We start from the raw sequence: 26873 nt of genomic DNA, 5'->3' as shown, positions 1-26873 counted from the left end.
TTTTTGGAGTGTATATTTAGGGGGCTGTTAGAGTTCAGGCCAGTCAGGGTTATATCATATATATGAACGTTAGTAGATTGCAAAACAAAATCTGTGGAGATTTGCTGATTTAATAAAATTTAATAATAAAATGTTATACTGTAATATACACAGATTTTTTTCTGATTCAATAATTTTATAAATCCAATTAATTTTTCAATAGAAATCGTTTCAATCACGAAAACGATAGTATAAATTACAGTATTAATTAAGGATAAATAATAGGCTTGATTTCAAAATTAATTGATTTCGGCACTTTCAATTATTTTTTTAAATGCTTAATAAATTATTTATTGTGTTTTTATTTTTTTTTTATAATTATATAACATGTATATTAAATAATTTTTTGTTATTTTATAAGATTTTAGTCTTTCTTATGAAATTTCCGATTATTTTGCGCCAATGAGTATTATGTATACAGTAACTAATTATTTTCGAGTAAAAGTAATTATATTTTTATTATGCCATGGTCACACTGGGAAAATATTTGACAGAAATCAAAGAAGAATCCGTCGCCACAGCCAAACCAGCTAACATGTTTAGCTCATATTGAATATATAACATCATGGTAGGATTATTTTCCAAAACCGGTATCCAGATATTCGGAAAATGATTCTGGAAAAATGTTTGACATTCATTTTGGTAAAATATTTGCCTAGTGTGACCAAAGCCTTAGGAAATATCTATTAAAAAATATGTTCCAATAAAAGTATAATTACTTAAATTTTTTCATTACTCTTAATTAAAATTGCAAATTTTCAATTTTAAAATTTTCAATTGGAAATATTTGAAAATGATTATATTTTGTGTGTAGGAAAAAGAAAAAGAAAGTTCTCTTTGTAGGTTGATCCTATTGAATTTTTCTTAGCATTGCATCAGGTGGCCCCACTCAAGGCCAGGCTGTATTACATATCAGACTGAATTACATTAGCATGTTGATATGATAATCACACTCAACTGTTGGGTCTAAATTTTCCTCAATGAAAATCTGCTGTCATGAACCTCATTTTGATGAGGTTCATATATGAATTGTATTTTCACTAGGGATGCCATTGGAGACAGATTGTTTATTATATTAAATAAAACAAAGTTTAAGGAAAATCAAACTGCATTACAAATAAATTAATTTATTTTATATACGATTGTTTTTAATATACGATACATATTTGACGTAGAAAAACGTGAAATTTTTTTCTAAACCGAAATACCGACAATTGTCACATTAATTATATACAGTTAAACCTCCCAAAAGTGGACACCCATGGTCGCCTACATGTCGGCCATGTTTTATTGGTTAATTTTAATGTAATGTTTTCCTTTAGTACTCGATGCAAACTTCGTATGAGCTAGCAGAACATCTCATCAGTGGAAATCGCTTCGGTGTTGCCAGATTGAATTTTGATAAAGTGACGTTCTCGATTCACAATAGTAATTTATTGTGATTGATATGTCGAATGATATGAAATTACAAGTGTTAAAGTGTAATAAATGTTCACAGCAGAAAATATATATTACTATATATAACTTAAAAATTTAAGATTTCATCAAATCCATCTGAAACTCTGCGATTGTGTTTGAACAACGGATGCCAGTATTGAACATGATTGCACATTTCCTGGATAAACGAGTACTACTCTGTTTTCTTTTAATCCGCCGCCGTGATGCAATAGCATTTCCACCTTGCATACAAAGCATTGCGGGTTCCATCCTAGTTTCGACCAAATACCAAAATGTTTTAATGTTTATAAAACATTTTAACCCTTATACTACGCTGGGTATTAGGTCGTATTTTTCATCACCGAATTTCTTACTTTTGGATTATAATTAAAAGTTCTGACTACTCAGCATGAATTGAGCATATGTTACCAATTAATGCACTGAGTGATAAAATTGTTAATTATATTCGAACAGTAAGATATGCGGTGTTGAAAAATACGATATGGGTCATCAAATGACCCCAACGTAGTATAAGGGTTAAAGTTCATAAAAAGGAGATCCCTTGTCATTGCGATAAACACAGAATACGGCAGCATTCAGTAATAAGAGAAGTTCATAATGGGCTGAATAGCCTAATTGAGTCTTAAATATCAGGCTTCCACTATACCTCACCAAGTCCGTCACGGCTTGGGTACACGGTTGCCACAGTTGGTAGAATTCTACCAAACATGGTAAATTTTTACTGCTTGGTAGATTTCTTGATGTTTTGGTAGATTTTATAAATTATTCCACTCAAAATTTGTATCGAAATAAAATATTTAAAAAAATTTCTCTAGGAATAAAATTTTGACAAAATTTTCTATAGTAATAAAGTTTTGACAAAATTTTCTATAGAAAAAAAAATTTTTATAGAAGTAAAATTTTGACAAAATTTTCTATAGAAATAAAATTTTGACAAAATTTTCTATAGAACAAAAATGTACAAAATTTTCTTTAGAAATAAAATTTTGACAAAACTTTCAATAGAAATAAAATTTTAACAAAATTTTCTGTAGAAATAAAATGTTGACAAAATTTTCTATAGAAACAAAATTTTGATAAAATTTTCTATAGAAATAAAATTTTGACAAAATTTTCTATAGTAATAGAATTTTGACAAAATTTTCTATAGAACCAAAATTTTTACAAAATTTTATATAGAAATAAAATTTGGACAAAATTTCTATAGAAAAAAAAATTTGACAAAATTTTCGATAGAAATAAAATTTTGACAAAAATTTTTTATAGGAATAAAATTTTGACAAAATATTCTATAGAAATAACATTTTGACAAAATTTTCTAAAGTAATACAGTTTTGACAAAATTTTCTATAGAAATACAATTTTGACAAAGTTTTCTATAGAAATAGAGTTTTGACAAAGTTTTCTATAGAAATAGAATTTTGACAAAATTTTCTATAGAAATAAAATTTTGACAAAATTTTCTATAGATATAAAATTTGGACAAAATTTTCTATAGATATAAAATTTGGACAAAATTTTATGTAGAAATAAAATTTGGACAAAATTTCTATAGAAAAAAAATTGACAAAATTTTCGATAAAAATAAAATTTTGACAAAATTTTCTATAGAAATAAAATTTTGACAAAATTTTCTATAGATATACCATTTTAACATAATTTTCTATAGGACTAAAATTTTGTATCGAAATAAAATTTTAACAAAACTTTTTATATGAATAAAATTTTGACAAAATTTTCTATAGAAATAAAATTTTGACAAAATTTGCTATAGAAATAAATTTTGACAAAATTTTCTATAGAAATAAAATTTTGACAAAATTTTCTATAGAAATAAAATTTGGACAAAATTTTCTATAGAAACAAAATTTTATATGGAAATAAAATTTGGACAACATTTCTATAGAAAAAAAAATTGACAAAATTTTCTATAGAAATAAAATTTAGACAAAATTTTCTATAGAAACAAAATTTTATATAGAAATAAAATTTGGACAAAATTTCTATAGAACAAAAAAATTGACAAAATTTTCGATAGAAATAAAATTTTGACAAAATTTTTTATAGGAATAAAATTTTGACAAAAATCTTCTATAGAAATACAATTTTGACAAAATTTTCTATGGAAATAAAATTTTGACAAAATTTTCTATAGAAATAAAATTTTGACAAAATTTTCTATAGAAATAAAATTTTGACAAAATTTTCTATAGAAATAAACATTTTTTTGTTGTTTGATAGTTGACATTTAAACTGTTAATTATATTTGTTTACACGCTCACAAAAAATCGCTTCTGTAACATATACTCCCAAACATATTTTGCTTCAAGCATATACATTTTTGGGTATTGTCCAAACATTTATATGTTTGATCTCTTCCAATAGATAATATGTTTGAAAGCATATTGGTCTAAACAATATATGTTTGGGTAGTCTAAGTACCAAACATTTTGTATTTTTGCATTCAAATTCAATAATGTTGTCTTCCAAAAAACAATATGTTATTATGTGAACATATAATATGTTTGGAAGCATTTTGCACCCAAAAATATTATATGCTTAAAAAAAATTCTCCCAAAAAATATTGTGCTCAAAATTTTTTTTATTTATTTATATATTTACAATCATAATGAATTATGAAAATAAACAGGTAATATAGGTGCTAACAACATAGGTTTTCGACCTGAATGCTCAAAATTTTGTTTCTGCCCAATTGTATATTCCCCCACATCTTTCTCACTTCCACGAGATTTTTTAGTTCTTAGCACCTTTTTCTGTAATACAAACATTGTAGAAGAAATTATTCAATTGTATGATTTTTTTTATTTTAATTTTACCTTTTGCCGGACGGGGATTCGAACAGCGGACCACACAGTTTGTAAGGATCAAAGAAGTAGCTGATCAATTGCCCAAGGAAAAATAAAATGTTAATTTTGTAATAACAAGCAACAACCACCAACTTAATTCAATATCGCTCCCTGTTAAATAGCGCTCCAAGCTACTAAACACATATATGTTTATAGGCTATTTCTAAATTAATATATGTTTGCATCCAAGCATATTATATTTACAAACATTTTATGTCCCAAACATAATATGTTCTAACATATTAACATATTGTCCCAAACATGTTATGCTAGTTTATGAACATTATATGCTTGCACTCAAAAATATTGTGTTTAAAAATTTGTGTTCCAAACATATAATGTTTATAGCCAAACATATGAAAAACAGTCTTTTTCATCCGTGTAGTTCGGCTTGAGCTCATATGCGAATAAGTTCATTGTTCTTTACTAGAGGTCTGCATCGAATAACTTTTCACTACATGTATGCAATTCGCTGTCGAATATAGTATATACACTGTCTTTCTCTCAGAGCGCAAGTAGTGAAGTGAAGAGAACACTTGCTTGTCAAATACCACCAAGTACTTATCCGAAACAATATGTGTTCCGAAAAAAAGGAACAATAAAAATGTAAGTACTTGAGAAAAAGTACAAGATGGATTCTCTTTACTTCACGTGGTACCACAAGTATTTCTCAGTGATGTGCGAAGCAAAACTTTCCATTATTATTAATCATAGATATGTATGTATATCACATATTTCATATATTTATGTATGTCACACACTTACCTTAACGTTTGCCGTTCTTTATAATAAACCAAAACATATATTATGGAGATTAACTGTTTTTTTGTATTTCTGAAACTGCACTTGGTACATGGAGTACTCTATGAAGTTTTGTTCTCGCAACATACTCGAGGTGATCACTCTGAGTACACTTCAATAAGAGAGAAAGAGGAATATGTGTTTGTTGGTAGTGAACATAGAGAAGACATCAGAGTAGCAACAAGAAGTTACTCGTGGCTTTTGGTGTTCATCAAAATGTGTACCAATAGTTTTGCGACTCTTTCAAATAGATGTACTCATGTAGCAAGTACACGTGTACTCTGCATTTACAACTGGAATTGTGCAGACCTCTATTCTTTACTTCTATAAAAAATTCCCTGATGACGAGCAACGGAGATGTTTCGAAATATTGGATAATTTTAAATAAAAATACAACTCAACAAAAACAACATCTGTTTTTATTCATATGAGCTCAAGCCGAACTAAACAAATCTAATAAAATTTTTACAAAATTGTATATAGAAATAAAATTTTGACAAAATTTTCTATAGAAAAAAATTGACAAAATTTTCTATAGAAATAAAATTTTGACAAAATTTTCAATAGAAATAAAATTTTGACAAAATTTTCTATAGAAATAACATTTTGAAAAAATTTTCTATAGGACTAAAATTTTGACAATATTTTTTATGGAAATAAAATATTGGAATTTGAAAAAATCTTCTATATGAAAAAAGTTTTAAGAAATTTTTATATAGAATTTTGGAAAAATTTTCATAGAAATAAAATTTTGACAAAATTTTCTATAGAAATAACATTTGCTGATTTAATAAAATTTAATATTAAAATTCTATACTGTAATATACACAGATTTTTTTTTTTTCTGATTCAATATTTTATATAGAAAACAATTTTGACAAAATTTTCTATAGAAAATTAATAATAATATCTATAGAAATAAAACTTTCAGAGTGTCAATGCTTGAGAGGATTGACTGTATGTAGTATTATTCAGTTAGTAAAGGGATTGCATCCAACTACCTCAAAGTACAAAATACAAAATTTCGGAAATCGTAATTTTGTTACTATTAAAAATACCCTGGTATTTTGGATAAACCGTTTGTCATCCCTAAGTAGTACCACCATGTTTGCTTTATATTCATATTCAATTGAAATGCATCTGTTCATCATACTTAGCTCATGATTTTTTATAGTATTCGAGTTTGTTGGTAAATAGATCTGGATGCATCTGTCCGTCCATCCAACCATCAATTGCTTGAGTTCATCATCATCATCATTATTATTATCATTATTGTTGTATCATCTTACAATGGCGCATTTTAATTGTACTCCTTTGCTGGGGTATTAAGCAAATTATCATCATTGTTAAATATGGCTATATGAACCATAAGATGGTGATGGTGGTATAATAGGTTTGCCATTTCGTTTGTAACACATCGACATATCGATTTCCGTCTATATAAAGTATATATAGCGAAATCAAACGTGGACACTCAGAATACGGGGCACATGTTTCATGTTTACCGTCCAAAAATAACATTTTGCTCTTGAAACATGTTTGGGGTGATCATATTCCTTCTCTGGGTGTTAGGTCCATAAATATTGAATATGGTGCGTTTCAGCCCGTGTTATGGTGTAGCCCTCCTTTAGATATATCTCTTGATATGTCTATTATATTTTATGGTGGCAACGGCCGAACTTATTTCACTATATATTTGTTTTCTTTTTATAAGGCCTTCCATACAGGTGCGATCATATCTCGCTATGCTAAAAAAGGGAATGCAAATGCAAATCGAACACATCCTGAAATGGGCTTATAAATAACTCAGAGTGTAGTGATATTATTCGAAGGGCAAAATAAAGTGCACTATTTCTAACGATATAATCTAAAAACAGTTTTTATTTTATTTATCATTTTGTAAAAAAAGTAGATAGATATATTTTTTTAATATTTTAGAAAATATACGATATATTGGAATTAATAATAGTATAATAACAAATCTTGATTTTTCTCTGGGTGCATATTCTCATATTCTGTATTTTCATTGTTCCCATTAATTATTCGATCAGGAAATAAAATCACTTGTAAGGTCATTCAGCAGCTTTTATGTAAGATTAATGATTATAAAGTAAAATGTAATCGTATTAATGCAATAATGTAAATTTATCTAAGTTCTTTCCGCACTCAGTTATCAACATCTTTATTTGGGTTAATTATAAGTAGCTTCTAATTAATTATTTGAGACTTTTCACACTTAAATAAAACTTGAACAATAATAATAATGAAAACTCAATAAAAGAAATAAATTTCTTAAAACATTGTTACTTATTGGAAACTCAATTGGAAAATCCCATATTGTCTTGTCAGCAGAGATGGTCTGTATCAAACTTTTTAGGTTTGCGATTGTCGCAAAGTTGTAAACGTCACAAACGCGTCGTAAATGTAGAAAAAGTAACAAAAGTCGCAAACTCAAAATACTTTAGTCGCGTCAGTTAGGCAGCGAATTCGATGATATCCAAGACGATGGTATGTGCGAAGAAGTTTCAATTCTTAGGAATGTTTACAATAGGGATGCCAGACGTGTTCTTTTAAAGAGCACATGTGCTCTTTTTTACAAAACAAAATAGGCCAAAAGAGCACGCAAAAGTGCTCTATTTTTAGTTAAGTACTCTTTGTATGCATCACAACAAATATTACTCCAACGCGATTCAATAAATGGTAAAAGTAAACACTATGACATTTTCCTACGCCGTTATTTTCTAAATAAATAGTGTTTTACTTTATATATCAGAGTCGAAGAAGAGCACGCCGATGCTGCTTCTTCACTTTGTAGTCTGTACTAAATGTAAACAAACTTCTTTCAATAACATTTTTCACAAAAACACCAAACAAATGACTTACAAAGTATTGTAAGAAAATTAGCTTGAGTTGAAAGTGGTTTATTTTATGTATATCTTATGAACCTTTTTTATGTTTAAATGAATTATTATGGAATTAAATGTTCTTATTTTATTTGAAAAAGTGTGCTCTTTTTTTCGTAAGTGCTGTTTTTATAAACTGAATGTGCTCTTTTTGCCTCTTCAAAATCTGGCATCCCTACACAAAAAAAAAATCTGATTCAATCACGAAATTAATTGATCCAATTAATTTTTAATTGAAATGTCTTCAATCACAGAAATGATAGTATTAATTAAATATTAATTGAAGGTCAATTAAAAAATTAATTGATACTATTAATTTTCGTGCTTGACTTTTGTTTCAATTAAAAAATTTGTTTTCTTTTTCTTTTTATGACCACTTAGTTTTAATAGATTTTTGTTTATTTTAATGGGCTGTTTTGGTCAATATATATAAATGCAAATAAAACAAGTTTATTTCATCTTTTTTCTCGACGTTTCGTCGGCTTTTTTCCGACCTTTTCCAGAGAATTTTTTTATTTGAAATATCTGTAGAGGAAAATTCTATTTAGATTTCAGTAATTGTGGATTTTAGATCTTACTTACAATTGTTTTACATTTGTTTCATTTATAAATTATTAAAACTGGACATCACAAACAATAATAATAACTAAATAAATAAATAAAATGTAAATATTGCAGCAAAACTTTAAATCTATATCACAGAACTATGTATGTTTACTCTTTAAATTATTGCAATGGAATACTGTAAGTTGGTGTTATCTTTGTCTTCCTTAGTGTTCATTGACGTCTCTATTCTCTGTTGAATGCGTAGGCTCTCCAGTGTATAACGTTTGTTCTCATTTCTCTCTCTGTCGAGAATTTTAACAGCTTTGAAGTCTATGCTATGGCCACTCTCTTTTATGTGTTGTGCTAAAGCTGTGCTTTCTCTATGTTTGTTGATGTCGGCTTCATGTTCTGCCATTCGTATTTTCAATTGTCTTCTTGTTGTACCCACATAGTGCATGTTGCATGTCTCCCTTTCGTTTCCATTGCATGTTAGTTCGTACACAACGTTGTCTAATTGCATTTTGTCTGTTCTGTTTGTTTTTGTTGTAAATAATCGTTGCAGTGTATCGTTTGATTTGTATGCTATTGTTGTTGTTTCTTCCTCTATTGATCTCAACCAAGTTTTGCATTCCGTCAATTTGGGGATAAATGGGACACTGAAAAAAATGTTTGAGTTCTCCATTTGTATTTTTTCTTTGTGAGTTTTTGGATGATGAGTTTTGTTGATTAGTGAGTTGATTAGATGTACTGGAAAACTATTTTGTCGAAGAATATTTTTAATTTTTAAAATATTTTGACTTTTGAATCTGTCATCACTCAGGTACATTACTTTCTGTATAAAATTTGTTGTTTGTTGATTCAATTAAATTTTTAATAGAATATTTTTTAAAACTCAATTAAAATTTTAATTGGAAAATTTTTCGCGAAATTTTTTTCTGTGTAGTTCACAACTTTCGGTTTTAGGCAATAGTGAAAATGTGGGGTTTCAAGTAAACCATATTGGGCTTAATGTAAAAAAAACTTTTCTTGGCATAAAGGAATAATATTTAGATTATACTGTCATTGAGCTAAACATATAATTGGGCAGCACTAAGCGATAAGAGAGAAGTTCACCACTGTGGTATCAGAATGGACTGAATAGTCTAAGTGAGCCTGAAATATTGGGCTGCCAGTATACCTAACATAACCTAGATTAACTAAAATTTTATATCTGCAAAGATAAATATTGATTTTGTACGAGAAGATGTTACATCTTTAATTTAAATTTTTTTCTTTAAATTAAGATAAAATTTTTTACTTTGAAGAATTATAATTTCGATATTAAAACTAAGATTTATCTGTTCGCCAATTAATGTATGGATTATATTATTGATAAACCCAAACAGAATTAAAAAAAAAAAAAACGATATATAAAAATACATGCCAACTTTTTTTGAGTGTACCCAAGTTGTATACTACTTGCAGCTAAATTAAATGGCGAAAATTTTTTCTCAGACCCAGGAGTTTACAGTAGCTAAACAATCTGCAAGTAGCGATAGAATTATTACGACACTTATGTCCCATTAAACACGTACGGTTCAAAGTCCGTTTGTTTGTTACTCATAGTTAATAACAAAAATGATTACACTGAAAACTAATTGCTACGATTCGCAGATGAAGTCATTAAATAACTTGGTGTAAAGATAAATTTGAATTTAATGTTCAATTTTGATTCAAATTCGGAAACCGTTCGGAGTTCTAAAACAATTAACAAAAAATACTGGATAAATTTTGCCAATTATATTGAATTGCATGTTGTTGGACATAAATTTGCAGAATATATAAGGAATTTTGAAATAGCAAAGTCTTACTATTTTTTGCTTATAGTAGTATTATTGAAAAACTATGTCCGCTCAATTTCATAAATTTTGTAAATTTGTTTTTAGAAATTTCTCAAAGAAAACAAAATTACCCTAATAACTTTTATTATCCGCCATTCTAATAGATACCAGTTTTCCTTTATCACACCTGGTTAAGCAACTTCATATACTTAAACATATAATTAAATCTTATCAACAAAACAAAATCATAATGAATACATACATACATAGAAATGTTTGCCTCCTAGCGTGAATCTAACCTAAATATAAATCTAGACACAGTGATACATAACAAAACAAGGGGAGATCCTACAACCCATTACATACTACATAGTATATTAGGCAATGTAATGCATTGGAGAATTGATATAAAACATATGGCAATGACCGACCAAATGAACAAACCTATGAATATCCATAAATGCGTAAAACTACGTCGAAACCAATTGGTTGCAGCCACCCAAACAAACAGAGGGGTGGGTGGTGCACACAGCTACACGATTTTGTTGAGGTAGTCTGACTGAGGTATATAAACAACAGAGATACGGTAAGGCGAGTCGCTAGTTTGGGCATGATAAACGATAAAAAACAAAACAAAGAAGAAACATAAATAGAAGAATGTATTTTTGAGATACTCGTACTTCGTACTTATTTCAAAAAACTCTCTCTGTATAAACTCACTAATACATATGTGTATCACACACATGGAAATACTGCCAACAATAAACATTGATAAGAAGAAACAGATGATTCACTCGCATTCTCAGCTGGTATAGCTTGTCTATGAAAACAAAGAAATGCATTTGAGCAGCAGACAGATAGTAAACTCTCTTGCATTTTGAGAAAACGGGTTTGTAGTGTTGCCAATTACTTGGACATTTTTGACAAACGAGATATGCTTTTGGCACTAAAACAATTTCTTTAAAAGCAAACACAAGAGATCATAAACTATTGTTACATAGGTTGTCATAAATTTTTGTTTATTTGCTATTGAAGGAAATGCAGTGAAACCTCTGAAAAGTAAACACCCACGGTCGCCTAAATTTTTAATTTAAAAAATTAGTTTGTCTAAAATTTCATTTCGGAAGGAAATGTTAATTCTTTGTTGGTGAGTGCTGCCCGATTCTATGTGCAGCTCTCCAATAAATCTTTTGACAAGTTTTTATAAAAAAAAACAAGTATGACCGTAAGTTCGGCCGGGCCAAATCTTATGTACATGGATTGCGTAAAAACTTCTACGAAAGATTGTCATCCACAATCGTATTACTTGGGTTGTGGTAATACTTACCGATGGTAAGGTATCTTAAAACTTCTTAACATCGTCTTCTAAATTGTAAGTTAGTCCATACGTGGTATATATTAGACAAAAAGGTATGTATAGGTAAGTCTACAAATAATGGCGAATCGATATGGACTTTTGCACTGTACTTAGAGAGCCAGAATTGAAATATGGGGATCGCTTATATGGTGGCTACATACAATTATGAACTTGATATGGACCAATTTTTGTGTGATTGGGGATTTATCTGAGTGCTATATATAAGTTTAGACCGATATGGACCTAGTTAGGCATCGTTGTTAACGGCCATATACTAGCACCATGACCAAATTTCAACTGACTCGAATGAAATTTGCTCCTCCAAGAGGCTTCAAAACCAAATCTCGGGATCTTGGGTTTATATGGGGGTCTATATATAATTATGGACTGATATGGACCAATACCTGCATGGTTGTTAGAGACCATATATTAACACCACGTACCAAATTTCAATTGAATCAGATGAACAGGTTGGCTGATAAGTCCGCTGTCTAACAAAGAAAAACACATTTTTTTTGTCAAAATTCGTTTTTATTATTCAACATAGTTCCCTTCAAGAGCGATACAACGATTTTAACGACCTTCCAATTTTTTGATACCATTTTGGTAGTACTCCTTCGGTTTTGCCTCAAAATAGGCCTCAGTTTCGGCGATCACCTCTTCATTGCACCCAAATTTTTTCCCTGCGGGCATCCTTTTGAGGCCAGATCTGGAGAATACGGTGGGTGGGGAAGCAATTCGAAGCCCAATTCATGAATTTTTGCCATCGTTCTTGTGGCATGGTGCGTTGTCTTGGTGGAATAACACTTTTTTTCTTCTTCATATGGGGCCGTTTTCGGCCTTCAAACGCTCCAATAACGCCATATAATAGTCACTGTTGATGGTTTTCCCTTCTCAAGATAATCGATAAAAATTATTCCATGCGCATCCCAAAAAACAGAGGCCAGCGGACTTTTGAGTCTTTCCACGCTTCGGAGACGGTTCACCGGTCGCTGTCCACTCAGCCGACTGTCGAATGGACTCAGGAGTGTAGTGATGGAGCCATGTTTCATCCATTGTAACATATCGACGGAAAAACTCGGGTGTATTACGAGTTAACAGCTGCAAACACCGCTCAGAATCATCAACACGTTGTTGTTTTTGGTCAAATGTGAGCTCGCGCAGCACTCATTTTGCACAGAGCTTCCGCATATTCAAATATTGATGAATGATATGACCAACACGTTCCTTTGATATCTTTAAGGCCTCTGCTATCTCGATCAACTTCATTTTACTGTCGTTCAAAATCATTTTGTGGATTTTTTTGAAGTTTTCGTCGGTAACCACCTCTTTCGGGCGTCCACTGCGTTCACCGTCCTCCGTGCTCATTTCACCACGCTTGAATTTTGCATACCAATCAGTTATTGTTGATTTCCCTGGGGCAGAGTCCGGAAACTCATTATCAAGCAAAGTATTTTTTCCCTTCAGAAAACAGTATTTTATCAAAACACGAAATTCCTTTTTTTCCATTTTTTTCACAATAACAAAAGTTGCTTCACAAAAGACGCTCTATCTCACAAGCTAATTGACTTACAGATGTCAAATTTTGACACGAATCATTTGAAGGTTGGTACTATATAAAAATAATATGCATTTAATACTAGCGACGCCATCTATGTGTCAGACCGGGGACTTATCAGCCAATCTGTTATAATTATGGACCGATGTGGAGCAATTTTTGCACGGTTGTTAGAGACCATGTACCAAATTTCAGCCGGATCGGATGAAATTTGCTTCTCTTAGAGCCTCCTCAAGCCAAATCGGGGGATCGGCTTATATGGGGGCTACATAGAGTTATGGGCCGATGTGGACCAATTTACGAACACCATGTACCAAATTTCAGCCGGATCGGAAGAAATTTGCTTCTCTTCGAGGATCCGAGGAGCCAAATCTGGGGGTCCGTTTGTATGGGGACTATACGTAAAAGTGAACCGATATGACCCATTTGCAATACTATCCGACCTACATCAATAACAGCTACTTGTGCCAAGTTTCAAGTCGATAGCTTGTTTCGTTCGGAAGTTAGCGTGCTTTCAGCAGACGGACGGACATGCTTAGATCGACTCAGAATTTCACCACGACCCAGAGTATATTTAATTTATGGGGTCTTAGAGCAATATTTCGATGTGTTACAAACGGAGTGACAAAGTCAGTATACCCCCCTTCCTATGGTGTAGGGTATAAACATAAAGAAAATCAAAAATAATTTAAAATTAAAAAATACATATATATTTTTTTGTGGGCTGCATTAAGATCGAAACTGAATGCATGGCATAGAAGTTTTGACCCAAAAACATTTTCTTCTTCTTCCTAATAAAACATCACCCTACGCCATTGACTCTCAATGAAATAATATGTAAACCGAAATTAAAGAACAAAACAAAAAACTGGATATTTTGCTCTTTTTATTATTCTTGCTTTTGTATCTCTCCCTTAGTATCTCTCAGTACAATGTTAATGTTTACGAATGGTGTGGGCAATACATGAAGCAATATTTTTTGGTATTTGTAATTTCTTCATACATTTTGCTTTGTATATTCCCATGTAATCAACAATAAAATAATTTATCTCTCTCTCTCTCTCTCTTTTTCCTTTCTAGAGGTTTATACTTCCTTTGTAACCAATCGAAGCAACGAATACCAATTTTCTTGGTGATCAGTCGTCAGTTGTTCCCTTTCATTGTTGCTGGCACTTGTGTGTGCGCGCAGTGGAAATTTCAATCGGATTTACATCGAATATCTGACGTATCCACAGTTCAAGTCGTTGTCGTTCATCGTAGTCGAGTTCATCAACAAAGGAATCCATCCATGAGAGACGGTGGAAATCATTCATCCATTCCATGCATATGCCCACATTCATGACTCTGACTGCATATATGGTACTAAGATGATGAGTGTTTTGTGTGGGATCTACACAAAGAACTCCAGATAATGAATCCTTTCGATGAGTGTGGTTTTACGTCTGAGTATCATGAATGTGTTTATTTCCTTCTACTTCAATTAAACGCAATTAATTACAAAGTGCGGTATATATAAATAAATACAAAACAAAAAAAAAACAATGTGCAATTAATTGCTGAAAATATTAATAAAAAGCAAAATTAGTGAACAAAGTGATCTTCCCCTTCCCAAAGTAATCCGTAGAGAAATTAACAACGCAACAAACAAAACAAAAAAAAAAAGAAAATTCCAAAGAAAATGGCTGAATCTATCCAACTTCAAAATACAACTCCATTGTCTTCCTTGGGCCAGACCCCCATCAAACCGGTCGACAATGAAGATGGTGACGTCATTACTTTAAATATACTAAACACCATGGAACAGCAACATCACCACCATCATGAGGCCATAGCTACGAGTAGCAGCAATGCAACATTACCTCCATCAAATTCACTAACAACAGGTGCTGCAGCTGCACTACGACCCACCACACCTAGCCGTTTTTCCAAACGTCTATTCTCTCGTAAACCTGAAGGTTTACATTTAAATATTTCGAAGAAAAAATTAGAAGAAACTTCATGTACTACCACCCCCATGCTAAATGCTACACCTCCCTATGGTGATGATCCAAGGACACCACCCAACACAACCTCTACAATTTTTCCGTATGAAGAAAATCGTATGGTGAAACAAATCAATATTGGATTTGAAAATATTCGTTATTCCAAAAGACTGGGATTTTTTAGAAGAGGTAAGTTTATGATATGTGGTAACTAACATACACTAAAAATGGTTTGCTTAGATCCAAAGAATGTGACCTTCCCTTAAGGAAGCACAGAAAAGAATACTTCAACATTTTAATTGAATTGTAAAAACTGTTCAATTAAAACTTTAATGCGTTCAACAAATTTTTTAATTGAAACAACAACCAATCACAAAAATTAATAGTACCAATTAATTTTTTTAATTGGATCGATTAAATTTTTAATTGACAGTGGTGATTAATATGATTTCTGTAATTGAAGATCTTTCAATTAAAAATTAATTGGATCAACTAATTTCGTGATTGAATACAAAAAATATTTTTTTCTATGTAGTTACGGTTCCGAGCAAAGATGCGAAGCATATGTATCATAAAAATCCACACCAAAATTTTGCATTGTAATAGGAGCCAAAACGTCGGCCTTATGACATTTCAACTTAATATTTGGAAAAGTCGACTTTTAGGTTAAAGTGACAGCCCGATTTGATTCAGGCTCACTTAGACTATTCAATCCATTGTGATACCCCATTAACTAAAAGTACCTATTACATATAGACATATATAGTGTCTATCAGACTGCGACCCGTTTTAGCAGATATCAGGAGTGATATCTGACGTCTTGAGAACACTAACATATCAAGTGTGCGGTTTTAGTTTAAATGGGGTCATATTTGCTTGGTGTCGTTACAACCCTTGCAATTCTCCCATCGGACATTTGTCATCGTATACCAAGAGATTCTAGTTCCACTGGAATATGTAAGGTAGTACCTAGCCTTGCTAACTTCACAGTTCCCCGGTATGTTCCTGTGGCCAGGGATCCATATTAGGTGAATATTGTACTGCTCAACCATCTCGTTGAGAGATTTGCGGCAGTCGATGGCCGTTTTTGTTGGAATATTACTTCTTAGCCAATTCTTTATTTAACAGGTTGGCTGATAAGTCCCCGGTCTAACAAAGAAAAACACATTTTTTTTGTCAAAATTCGTTTTTATTATTCAACATAGTTCCCTTCAAGAGCGATACAACGATTATAACGACCTTCCAATTTTTTGATACCATTTTGGTAGTACTCCTTCGGGTTTGCCTCAAAATGGGCCTCAGTTTCGGCGATCACCTCTTCATTGCAGCCAAATTTTTTCTCTGCGAGCATCCTTTTGAGGTCTGAGAACAAGAAAAAGTCGCTGGGGGCCAGATCTGGAGAATACGGTGGTGGGGAAGCAATTCGAAGATCAATTCATGAATTTTTGCCATCGTTCTCAATGACTTGTGGCACGGTGCGTTGTCTTGGTGGAACAACACTTTTCTTCATAATATGGGGCCGTTTTGCCGCGATTTCGACCTTCAAACGCTCCAATAACGCCATATAATAGTCACTGTTGATGGTTTTTCCCTTCTCAAGGTAATCGATAAAAATTATTCCATGCGCATCCCAAAAAACAGAGGCCAGTACTTTGCCAGCGGACTTTTGAGTCTTTCCACGCTTCGGAGACGGTTCAACGGTCGCTGTCCACTCTGCCGACTGTCGATTGGACTCAGGAGTGTAGTGATGGAGCCATGTTTCATCCATTGTCACATATCGACGGAAAAACTCGGGTGTATTACGAGTTAACAGCTGCAAACACCGCTCAGAATCATCAACACGTTGTTGTTTTTGGTCAAATGTGAGCTCGCGCTGCACCCATTGTGCACAGGGCTTCCGCATATCCAAATATTGATGAATGATAAGTCCAACAGGTTCCTTTGATATCTTTAAGGCCTCTGCTATCTCGATCAAATTCATTTTACGGTCATTCAACATCATTTTGTGGATTTTTTTAATGTTTTCGTCGGTAGCCACCTCTTTCTGGCGTCCACTGCGTTCACCGTCCTCCGTGCTCATTTCACCACGCTTGAATTTTGCATACCAATCAATTATTGTTGATTTCCCTGGGGCAGAGTCCGGAAACTCATTATCAAGCCAAGTTTTTGCTTCCACCGTATTTTACCCTTCAGAAAATAGTATTTTATCAAAACACGAAATTCTTTTTTTCCATTTTTTTTTTCACAATAACAAAAGTTGCTTCACAAAAGACGCTCTATCTCACAAACTAATTGACTTACAGACGTTAAATTTTGACAGGAATCATTTGAAGGTTGGTACTATATAAATATAATATGCATTTAATACTAGCGACGCCATCTATGTGTCATACCGGGGACTTTTCAGCCATTGCCTGTTTGCAAGTAGAAAAGTCGGCTTTTGTTCTTGCGACTTTTTTCAGCATACAAGTTCGATTCGTCGATTTTGGTAACAATAAAAATGTGATTCTAACATCGGTTTTGAAGATCTTCGACTTTTGTATCGCTATACAAAATATGATGATGAAAACATTGTCGAGAACCCATAAAAATTGTCAAAGTTTTTTTTTTTTTTTGCATACCGAGTGTAATTAATTGGCCTCATTTTTATGTTTATGATTAAAATAACAATGATAATTTTTTTGTTTTCATAAAAAAAGTAACAAAAACAAATACAAATCCCCAAATGACAACGAATTTCCATTACGGGTAGTAGTACTGAGTGGACGTCTTATTATTATGATCTTCAACAGTCAACACCACAATGATAACGATATCGTCAAGTAATCCATCCGTTTGTATGTCTGTTCCGTCCATCCGTCTACCGTAATTTTGCAAACTCAACAAAATCGACAAAACACGTATTAATTTTTTTTTATTAAATTGTTGCTGTGCTCCTTTGTTTATGTAAATTTCATTATTGTTTAAATACAAGCTGTATTTTTTTTGTTTGTTTCTTTCTTTATTAAACATTTGAATGAACATTGCCATCAAGTGGTGGCGAGCGAGCCACCATGACCACGACTAAGATCAGTGGCATTCATTAAGGAAATTAAATTCCACTGTGCTATCCCTAGTTAAATAATGAGGAAAAATGTTCTATCTTTTGGTTTATTACACTAGGCGTCAAAATACAATATTTTCAGGAAAGGATGACCTTGGGTTTGCTATAAAAATTTTACTACTTAATTTTTTTATATTACTACAAATCCATTGTGTTCCATGGATCAGACCACTATCAACCCGGTCGACAATGAAAATAGTGAATATTGTAAACGCCATGGAACAGCAAAATCACCTTCATCATGAGAGCATAGAGAGAAGAGAGAAGTTCACCACTGTGGCATCACAAAGGACTGAATAGTCTAAGTGAGTCTGAAATATCGGGCTGCCATTATATCTAACCTAACCTAAGTGTGCCAGCAATGGAATATCACACCCATCAAACTCACTACAGTTGGTGGAGTTCTCTCTTGTTAATTGGATCAATGTTTAGCTCAATGACAATAGACCTCCTTTTTATTGCCGGGTTCGAACATCGTTTCACAATACATTGAAATTTAGAGAAGCTTTGAAATACTCAGCTGAAAATCTTTTTGGTGTTGTAACAGTTTTTTTTTTATGATTTCATTCATTTTTTGTTCTATGCTTTGGTACATCCTCAAGAAACTCGACGCGACTCTATGTCCTGAGGGATCTAGTGAAGAGTTGTGTTGGTTTAGCTGGGCAAGCATAAAGGTGACGCGTGTCATGTGGCCCATGGTTGCAGATGGTAGGATAGGTAGGAATTGAGATGGCCGCACTTGCCTGAACTACCCTGATCTATCGTGGGATGTCTCTTTCCTCCGGTGCTATGGGTGGCGGTCGAGTTCCGAGAACAGGATTAACATTGTAGCTTCCCAAAGCTTCAGCTAAATTATCCTCATGAATGCTGTTCAGACCCAGATCAAGAAACTCTGTGTCCAGAGTGATCATGTGAAGAGTTGGGTTAGTTTAGCTGGGCAAGCATAAAAGTGACGCGTGTCATGAGGCCCATGGTTGCAGATGGTAGGACAGGTAGGAATTGAGGTGGCCGCAATTGCCTGAACTACCCTGATCTGTCGTGGGATGTCTCTTTCCTCCGCGCTATAGGTGGCGGTCGAGTTCCGAGATCAGAATTAACAAGCTTTAGCTACATTATCCTCATGAATCCTGTTCAGACCTGTCTGTATGCTGCCCGGTCTAGAAGTTTTCTTTTGTAGCGCTGAATCTCGCGACCTAGAAGGTGAAGATCAACCCTTACATTTTTGGGTGGAGGTTGCCTATCCACAAGATGTTGATTTGGATCGTTACTGCAATAACATCCCCGTAGATACTACTTTGCAAAAATGCAATTGTGTTTTCCCACAAGGATGATCTTGGTCTCCACGTCTAGGATGATCCAGGGGTGTACTACGGAGACATCCTGTCGCAGACTCTAGCATTAAAACGCCTGCGTACTTCTGCCGTCCATGCAGTGAATAGTTTGGTTGAGGATTTGGTGGCGGATATCCTCAAATTTCCAATTCAGGAGGAGGTGGAATAGAAGATAAGTAGAGGTTGAACAGTGCCCGAGATATCACCCCACCTTGGGGAACTCCTCCCTCTTTCACTCAACGGGGTCTCGGCTTTTTATCCCTGAATTCCTGATACGACTATCGACCGCACAGATAATTAATAAGCCAACGTTTGGATCCTGCCGGTAGGGATGTGTTCTTGATGTCGTCGGCATGGTTGACCGTATCGAATGCTTCGATAGGTCAAGCGCCACGCCTAAATGGTATACAAAGCTTTTGTGCTAGACCCCACGGAATCCATGTTGATGGTTGTCAGCAGGAAAATTCTCCACACGGCTCGGGAGGTATAGTGCCTAAAGTATCTTGGCTACTGGGAGAGAAGGAACTGAGGAAGAGAAGGGAGAATAGGGTAGTGATTAGCATACTCGTCACAATATGATGGAAGACTTTGTAAAAATCAAAATTTTCTATAGAAATAAAATTTTGACAAAATTTTCTATAGAAATAAAATTTTGACAAATTTTCCATAGAAATAAAATTTTGAAAAAAATTGTCTATAGAAATAAAATTTGACAAAATTTTATAAAAAAGAATATAAAAAAGAGAGTTGACTTTTTAGCATTCCTTACGAGACGGGAACCTCGTTTCTCCCCTACTTTTAAGTATCTTAAAATAGAATGCAAGGGGATTTAATTAAGGATCGTAATCAGAATGGAAAATTCGATTTTTCCACTTTCGAATATTCGAAATTAGGAATAAGTCGACATTCAACATGTAACAGGTTGGCTGATAAGTCCCCGGTATAACAAAGAAAAACACATTTTTTTTTCAAAATTCGTTTCTATTATTCAACATAGTTCCCTTCAAGAGCGATACAACGATTATATCGACCTTCCAATTTTTTGATACCATTTTGGTAGTACTCCTTCGGTTTTGCCTCAAAATAGGCCTCAGTTTCGGCGATCACCTCTTCATTGCAGCCAAATTTTTTCCTTGCGAGCATCCTTTTGAGGTCTGAGAACAAGAAAAAGTCGCTGGGGCCAGATCTGGAGAATACGGTGGGTGGGGAAGCAATTCGAAACCCAATTCATGAATTTTTGCCATCGTTCTCAATGACTTGTGGCACGGTGCGTTGTCTTGGTGGAACAACACTTTTTTCTTCTTCATATGGGGCCGTTTTGCAGCGATTTCGACCTTCAAACGCTCCAGTAACGCCAAAAGACGCTCTATCTCACAAACTAATTGACTTACAGACGTCTAATTTTGACACGAATTGGTACTATATCAAAATAATGCATTTAATACTAGCGACGCCATCTCTGTGTCAGAACGGGGACTTACAACCTGTTACTATTATTGAAAAGTCGATTTAGTTTTTTCGACTTTTTAATTAATTTTCAGCATAAAAAGATCAACGTCAGTTTCAATTCAAATTTTATTTCTTGATATTTTCGTTAAAGTGAACTAGACGATTTTTGATAGTGACCACACTATCAAAAATCAACTATACAATTTTGACTAACATTAATGTTCGTTTAGTCGATTTTACAAAATTTTCTAAAATATCAAACAACACTGAAAAAAAAGCATGTGCAAGATTTTTTTACACTAATGATTTTGGTATTGATTCCGAGCTAAAGAAGATGAGAAGTGGTGTAAGGATACATTTAAGACACAATTTTCTATTAAATTTGAGTTTTGGGTACTTGATTCTAGGAAACATATTTTAATTTATTCGTTTTTCGCCTTTTTTTCTTCATGTACAGTCAAAGTCATTTAAAAACGTGTTAATGACAACTTAGATAAATGAAATAAAGTGTTAAAAGACATCTTCTATTTTTAAAATGTCAACAAATTTAAAGGCGATTTCATTAATTTTGAAGATTTTTCTGAATTATTAAAGACAAGTTGGCCTTATACTATGATCACACTGGACAAATATTTGACAGAAATCGAAAAAGAATCCGTCGCTACAGCGAAACCACAAAACCACCCATATTCAGCTATTTGGAAAATGGTTCTGGAAAAATATTTGCATATTGTGACCATAGCCTTAGTCATACAAAATGTTATTTCACATGATGACACTCAGTCTTAAGTCGAATTACTTAACTATAAGAATTTTGTCTTTTGAATTCGACTTCATTAAAAAGTTTATCGACATTTGGACAAGAAAAAAACTTTATGTCAGAGATATGCGTCTTCTATACTAAGCAAAATTCGCATTCGTATTTTGGCCGCACGACAATATTTTATTCAGTGTGCACATAGTCGAATTTGAAGATAATAAAAAGTGGGCTTCGACTGTTTTTTGGGCAAAAAATCGATTAGCGGATTTCCGACTTTTGTAGTCCTATATTGAAATACCCCCCGATTTTGAATAGGGTTTTTTTCTAACGGAAACGTTCATTAAAATTATGAAATGTTTCGTTAAGTATTAGGAAAATCATTATAATCACGGCATATTTCATAACTGAAACTTTTCATTAAAGCAAAGAAAATGTTCATAAAAATTATGACATATTTCTTTAATAGAATAATCTTTCACAGAAAAAAATATCACCAAAATATTCCCAATTAAAAAGGTGATTGATAAAACTTTTTTTTGATTATTATTTTTGGTCCGTTTATTAGTTTCAAAATTTTCCCATCTAATTAAGCTATTAGACCTAAGGTTGTTTTCCGCAAATAAAAAGACTTTTTTTATTGCATTGTTCCCAACGTTTCGACAATTTTTGTTGTCTTCTTCAGGGGAGTTCGTAATATTATTTTAACTTAAGTTACATTGAATTACAGTATACACAAAACATATAAAACAACATAATATAAGACATAAATTAAAACTAATATCAACAACACTTACAGTGTTGTAATCCTTAGGTCTGATAGCTTAATTAGATGGGAAAATTTTGAAAACTTTTTCAATTAAAAAATTAATTGATACTATAAATGTTTTTTTTTTTTTTTTTGGATCAGGAAGTGGTGCAAAATTGACGCAGAAGCGATGAATTTAACATGGGCTTGTCATAGGACAGAAGTCCTCCATTTCAACAGCCGTTGCACTGAATTTGCATCACTTCTTTAGGTGTAATACGAATTCAATGATTTGGATTTAAATTAAAAAAAATTGTGATATTTTGTCAAATAAATAATTTTTATAATTTTTTATAATTTTTAATGGATTCTAACGCTTGTCGGAAACGTTTGACCTTAAATATTTTCAAAAATGCACAATTTTTTCAGATTGGATTTAGCATTTTTTCGACAAAATTTAAATGATTTGTACCATTTTATGAATTCTTACTCTGTTTTTAAAATATTTTTGAAACAAAAAAAGTTAAAATTATCCATTAAATGTATGAACAAACCAAGTTATAAAAACTTGAATTAAAAGAACTTCCTGGGTAGTTAAAGTAAAGAACATCATTGCACTCTCATAAAAAATCGCTTCTGTAACATATACTCCCAAACATATTTTGCTTCAAGCATATACATTTTTGGGTATTGCCCAAACATTTTATATGTTTGATCTCTTCCAATATATAATATGTTTGAAAGCATATTGGTCTAAACAATATATGTTTGGGTAGTCTAAGTTCCAAACATTTTGTATTTTTGCATCCAAATTCAATAATGTTGTCTTCCAAAAAACAATATGTTATTTTGTGAACATATAATATGTTTGGAAGCATTTTGCACCCAAAAATATTATATGCTTAAAAAATTTTCCCAAACAATATTGTGCTCAAAATTTTATTTATTTATTTATATATTTACAATCATAATGAATTATGAAAATAAACAGGTAATATAGGTGCTAACAACATAGGTTTTCGACCTGAATGCTCAAAATTTTGTTTCTGCCCAATTGTATATTCCCCGACATCTTTCTCACTTCCACGAGATTTTTTAGTACTTAGCACCTTTTTCTGTAATACAAACATTGTAGAAGAAATTATTCAATTTTATGATTTTTTTTATTTTAATTTTACCTTTTGCCGGACGGGGATTCGAACAGCGGACCACACAGTTTGTAAGGATCAAAGAAGTAGCTGATCAATTGCCCAAGGAAAAATAAAATGTTAATTTTGTAATAACAAGCAACAACCACCAACTTAATTCAATATCGCTCCCTGTTAAATAGCGCTCCAAGCTACTAAACACATATATGTTTATAGGCAATTTCTAAATTAATATATGTTTGCATCCAAGCATATTATATTTACAAACATTTTGTGTCCCAAACATAATATGTTCTAACATATTAACATATATGTCCCAAACATGTTATGCTAGTTTATGAACATTATATGCTTGCACTCAAAAATATTGTGTTTAAAAATTTGTGTTCCAAACATATAATGTTTATAGCCAAACATATGAAAAACAGTCTTTTTCATCCGTGTGGGAGTGCATCTTCTGGAAGTGCTTTTAAAGTTGTGCCTCCTTTGGAAGAACTTCCAAATTTTTTTGCTGGGTATATTTTGATGCTCAATTAAAACTGTGATTGATACTATCATTTTCGTGATTGAAGACATTTCAATTAAAAAATGAATGGGATCAATTAATTTTCAATTCAATTGAATCTGAAAAAAAAATTTGCGTGTTATAAGAACAATATTTTTCATAATAAAAATTTTACAATAAGGCAAGGAAAATGTTCATTAAGACAACGAAATTTAATTATTTAAATATGAGAATAGTTTTATATAATTTGAGGAAAATAAAAAGTCAATTTTTCGATAGACAAAATACATGATTTCTGGTGACCATTATGTAAAATGCGCGTTTATATGTATTTTACTCTCCGTGTCTGCCAACAAAAAGTAGATCCAAGCACATGCGATTTTCATCAGAGTTGTACTTAATTTATTTAACTCTAACTTCCCATCCATTTTTCCTATACCATATATCCGTCTAGGCTGTTTCTTCCCTTTCTGATTCATGTGGTGAAAACCTCGAAAATATATTTCCGTAATAAACAAAAAATCCGTTAAATTTCCAACTATCGCTTGATAGCATGAATGAATGGTTGAATGGTACACGCCACTAAAACAAGAGCTAGTGGGCGGACTAAATAATTTTAGTTAATTTGTTTAAAGCTTTAACGTTCTGTTAGATAAGAAAATGCTAAATAGAATGATTAGTATAACAAATATTTCCATGATACTCATTCATGAATTGGATGAGTAGTGAATGGAGAAAAAATCCCAAGAGAAATTTGTAATTATCATGACGTAAGTTATAGGATTATACCCAAAGAAATTTGTTAGTAGACACAGCAAAAAAATCTGATAAAATAGGAAAAAGTGGTTTGATAAAGAAAAAAGTAGTCACTGTTTAGTGAAAAAAAAAAAAACCAAAACATGTTAGTTTGGCTGAATCACATCAGACAACATATCTTCATTTTTGAAATAGTCTTTACTTTATTTTATAAAATAGGTCAAATCCAAAATCTACTTACTTATATTTCTATTCGAAATAATCTTAATTCATTGCTAGTATATATACTAACCACTTTCGATATTAGGTACTTAAAAATTTGTGTTCAAAAAAATCTTATCAGCAATTAGTAATGCATATTTAAAGAGGCCAGTGGCTGTGTTTTCGCTAATTCAGAATAAAAAGCCCATTTTAAAGTCTTATCAATTCATTCAAAAAGAATTTTTTTGAAATATGTTCATGATATCACTATGATTTCCAGAATAGTCATATGCCAAACTAGTACATGATCTGTTTGCAGAAAATGAGTTGAAATTTCCTATTATAAAACACGGCTATTATTTATAAGTTAGCTTATGAATGGCAATTTTCTTGGTTAATATTCAACCCTTTTCATTGGCAACAAACCGATACAATGGTAATGGGCCATTGACCAACGGGCAAGACTTTTATTGGTCTCGATAATCTAAATTATTGATATACTTTGTCGCGAAAGAGATTAGATTTATTTGGATGGGATTAAAGAATTTTTATGATTCTATGAACACCTGTTGTCTTAAAGGGTTTACTAGACAAGTCACATAGGATTAAACCATTGCTCATTAGAAGTCACGTGTTTATGTCAAATTCCAAAAATATATATATTTTCTTCTATAGAAAATTTCATCAAAATATTATTATGTTTATAATAAATTTCGTTAAATTTTAACTTTTAAAGGGTGATACGGTCAAAATTTGGTCAAGGGAAAACGCGTGTAAATCGGTGAAATCGTTTATTTAAAAAACCAAATTAAATTTCTTTTTCAAGTTCAATTAGTATAAAATTCAGGAAAAATATTCAGTTAGGCTTTCGCTTTTCCAAATCCGAATTGCCGGGCCTCACGCTTGACACCTGCCATCAGATTTTGTACAGCCACCTTGTCCACCTTCTTCGCCGCAGAAAGCCAGTTTGCCTTGAACTGCTGCTCGTCCTTAGCAGTTTTTTGGTCTTCTTTAGGTTCCGCTTGACAATAGCCCAGTATTTCTCAATTGGGCGGAGCTCTGGCGTGTTGGGAGGGTTCTTGTCCTTGGGAACCACCTGCACGTTGTTGGCGGCGTACCACTCCATGGCCTTTTTACCGTAATGGCAAGATGCCAAATCCGGCCAAAACAGTACGGAACAACCGTGTTTCTTCCGGAAACGCAGCAGACGTTTATTCAAACACTCTTTCACGTAAATTTCTTGGTTGACAGTCCCGGAAGCTATGAAAATGCTGCTTTTCAAGCCACAGGTACAGATGGCTTGCCAAACCAGATATTTCTTTGCGAACTTTGACAGTTTTATGTGCTTGAAAATATCTGCTACCTTTCCCCTTCCTTTTGCCGTATAAAACTCCTGTCCCGGAAGCTGCTTGTAGTCGGCTTTGACGTAGGTTTCGTCGTCCATTACCACGCAGTCAAACTTCGTCAGCATCGTCGTGTACAGCCTCCGGGATCGCGCTTTGGCCGTCGTATTTTGTTTATCATCGCGATTTGGAGTCACTACC

The 26873-nt window shown here is 32.5% G+C and overlaps 1 protein-coding gene across 1 annotated transcript in view; it reads left to right on the top strand.

Annotated features, from left to right (window-relative positions):
- LOC142225302 (ATP-binding cassette sub-family G member 1-like) overlaps nt 1-26873 on the top strand; it is an 89052-nt gene that overhangs the window by 10381 nt on the left and 51798 nt on the right. The window contains exon 2 of the mRNA XM_075295079.1: nt 14430-15520. Within this exon, the coding sequence (XP_075151194.1) occupies nt 15028-15520 (493 nt within the window). The 5' untranslated portion in view covers nt 14430-15027. The remainder of the gene's footprint in view (nt 1-14429; nt 15521-26873) is intronic.

Source organism: Haematobia irritans, chromosome 2, assembly GCF_050003625.1.
Source record: "Haematobia irritans isolate KBUSLIRL chromosome 2, ASM5000362v1, whole genome shotgun sequence".
In the NCBI taxonomy this organism is placed as follows: domain Eukaryota; kingdom Metazoa; phylum Arthropoda; class Insecta; order Diptera; family Muscidae; genus Haematobia; species Haematobia irritans.
This window is presented reverse-complemented; position numbering and strand designations above follow the sequence as displayed.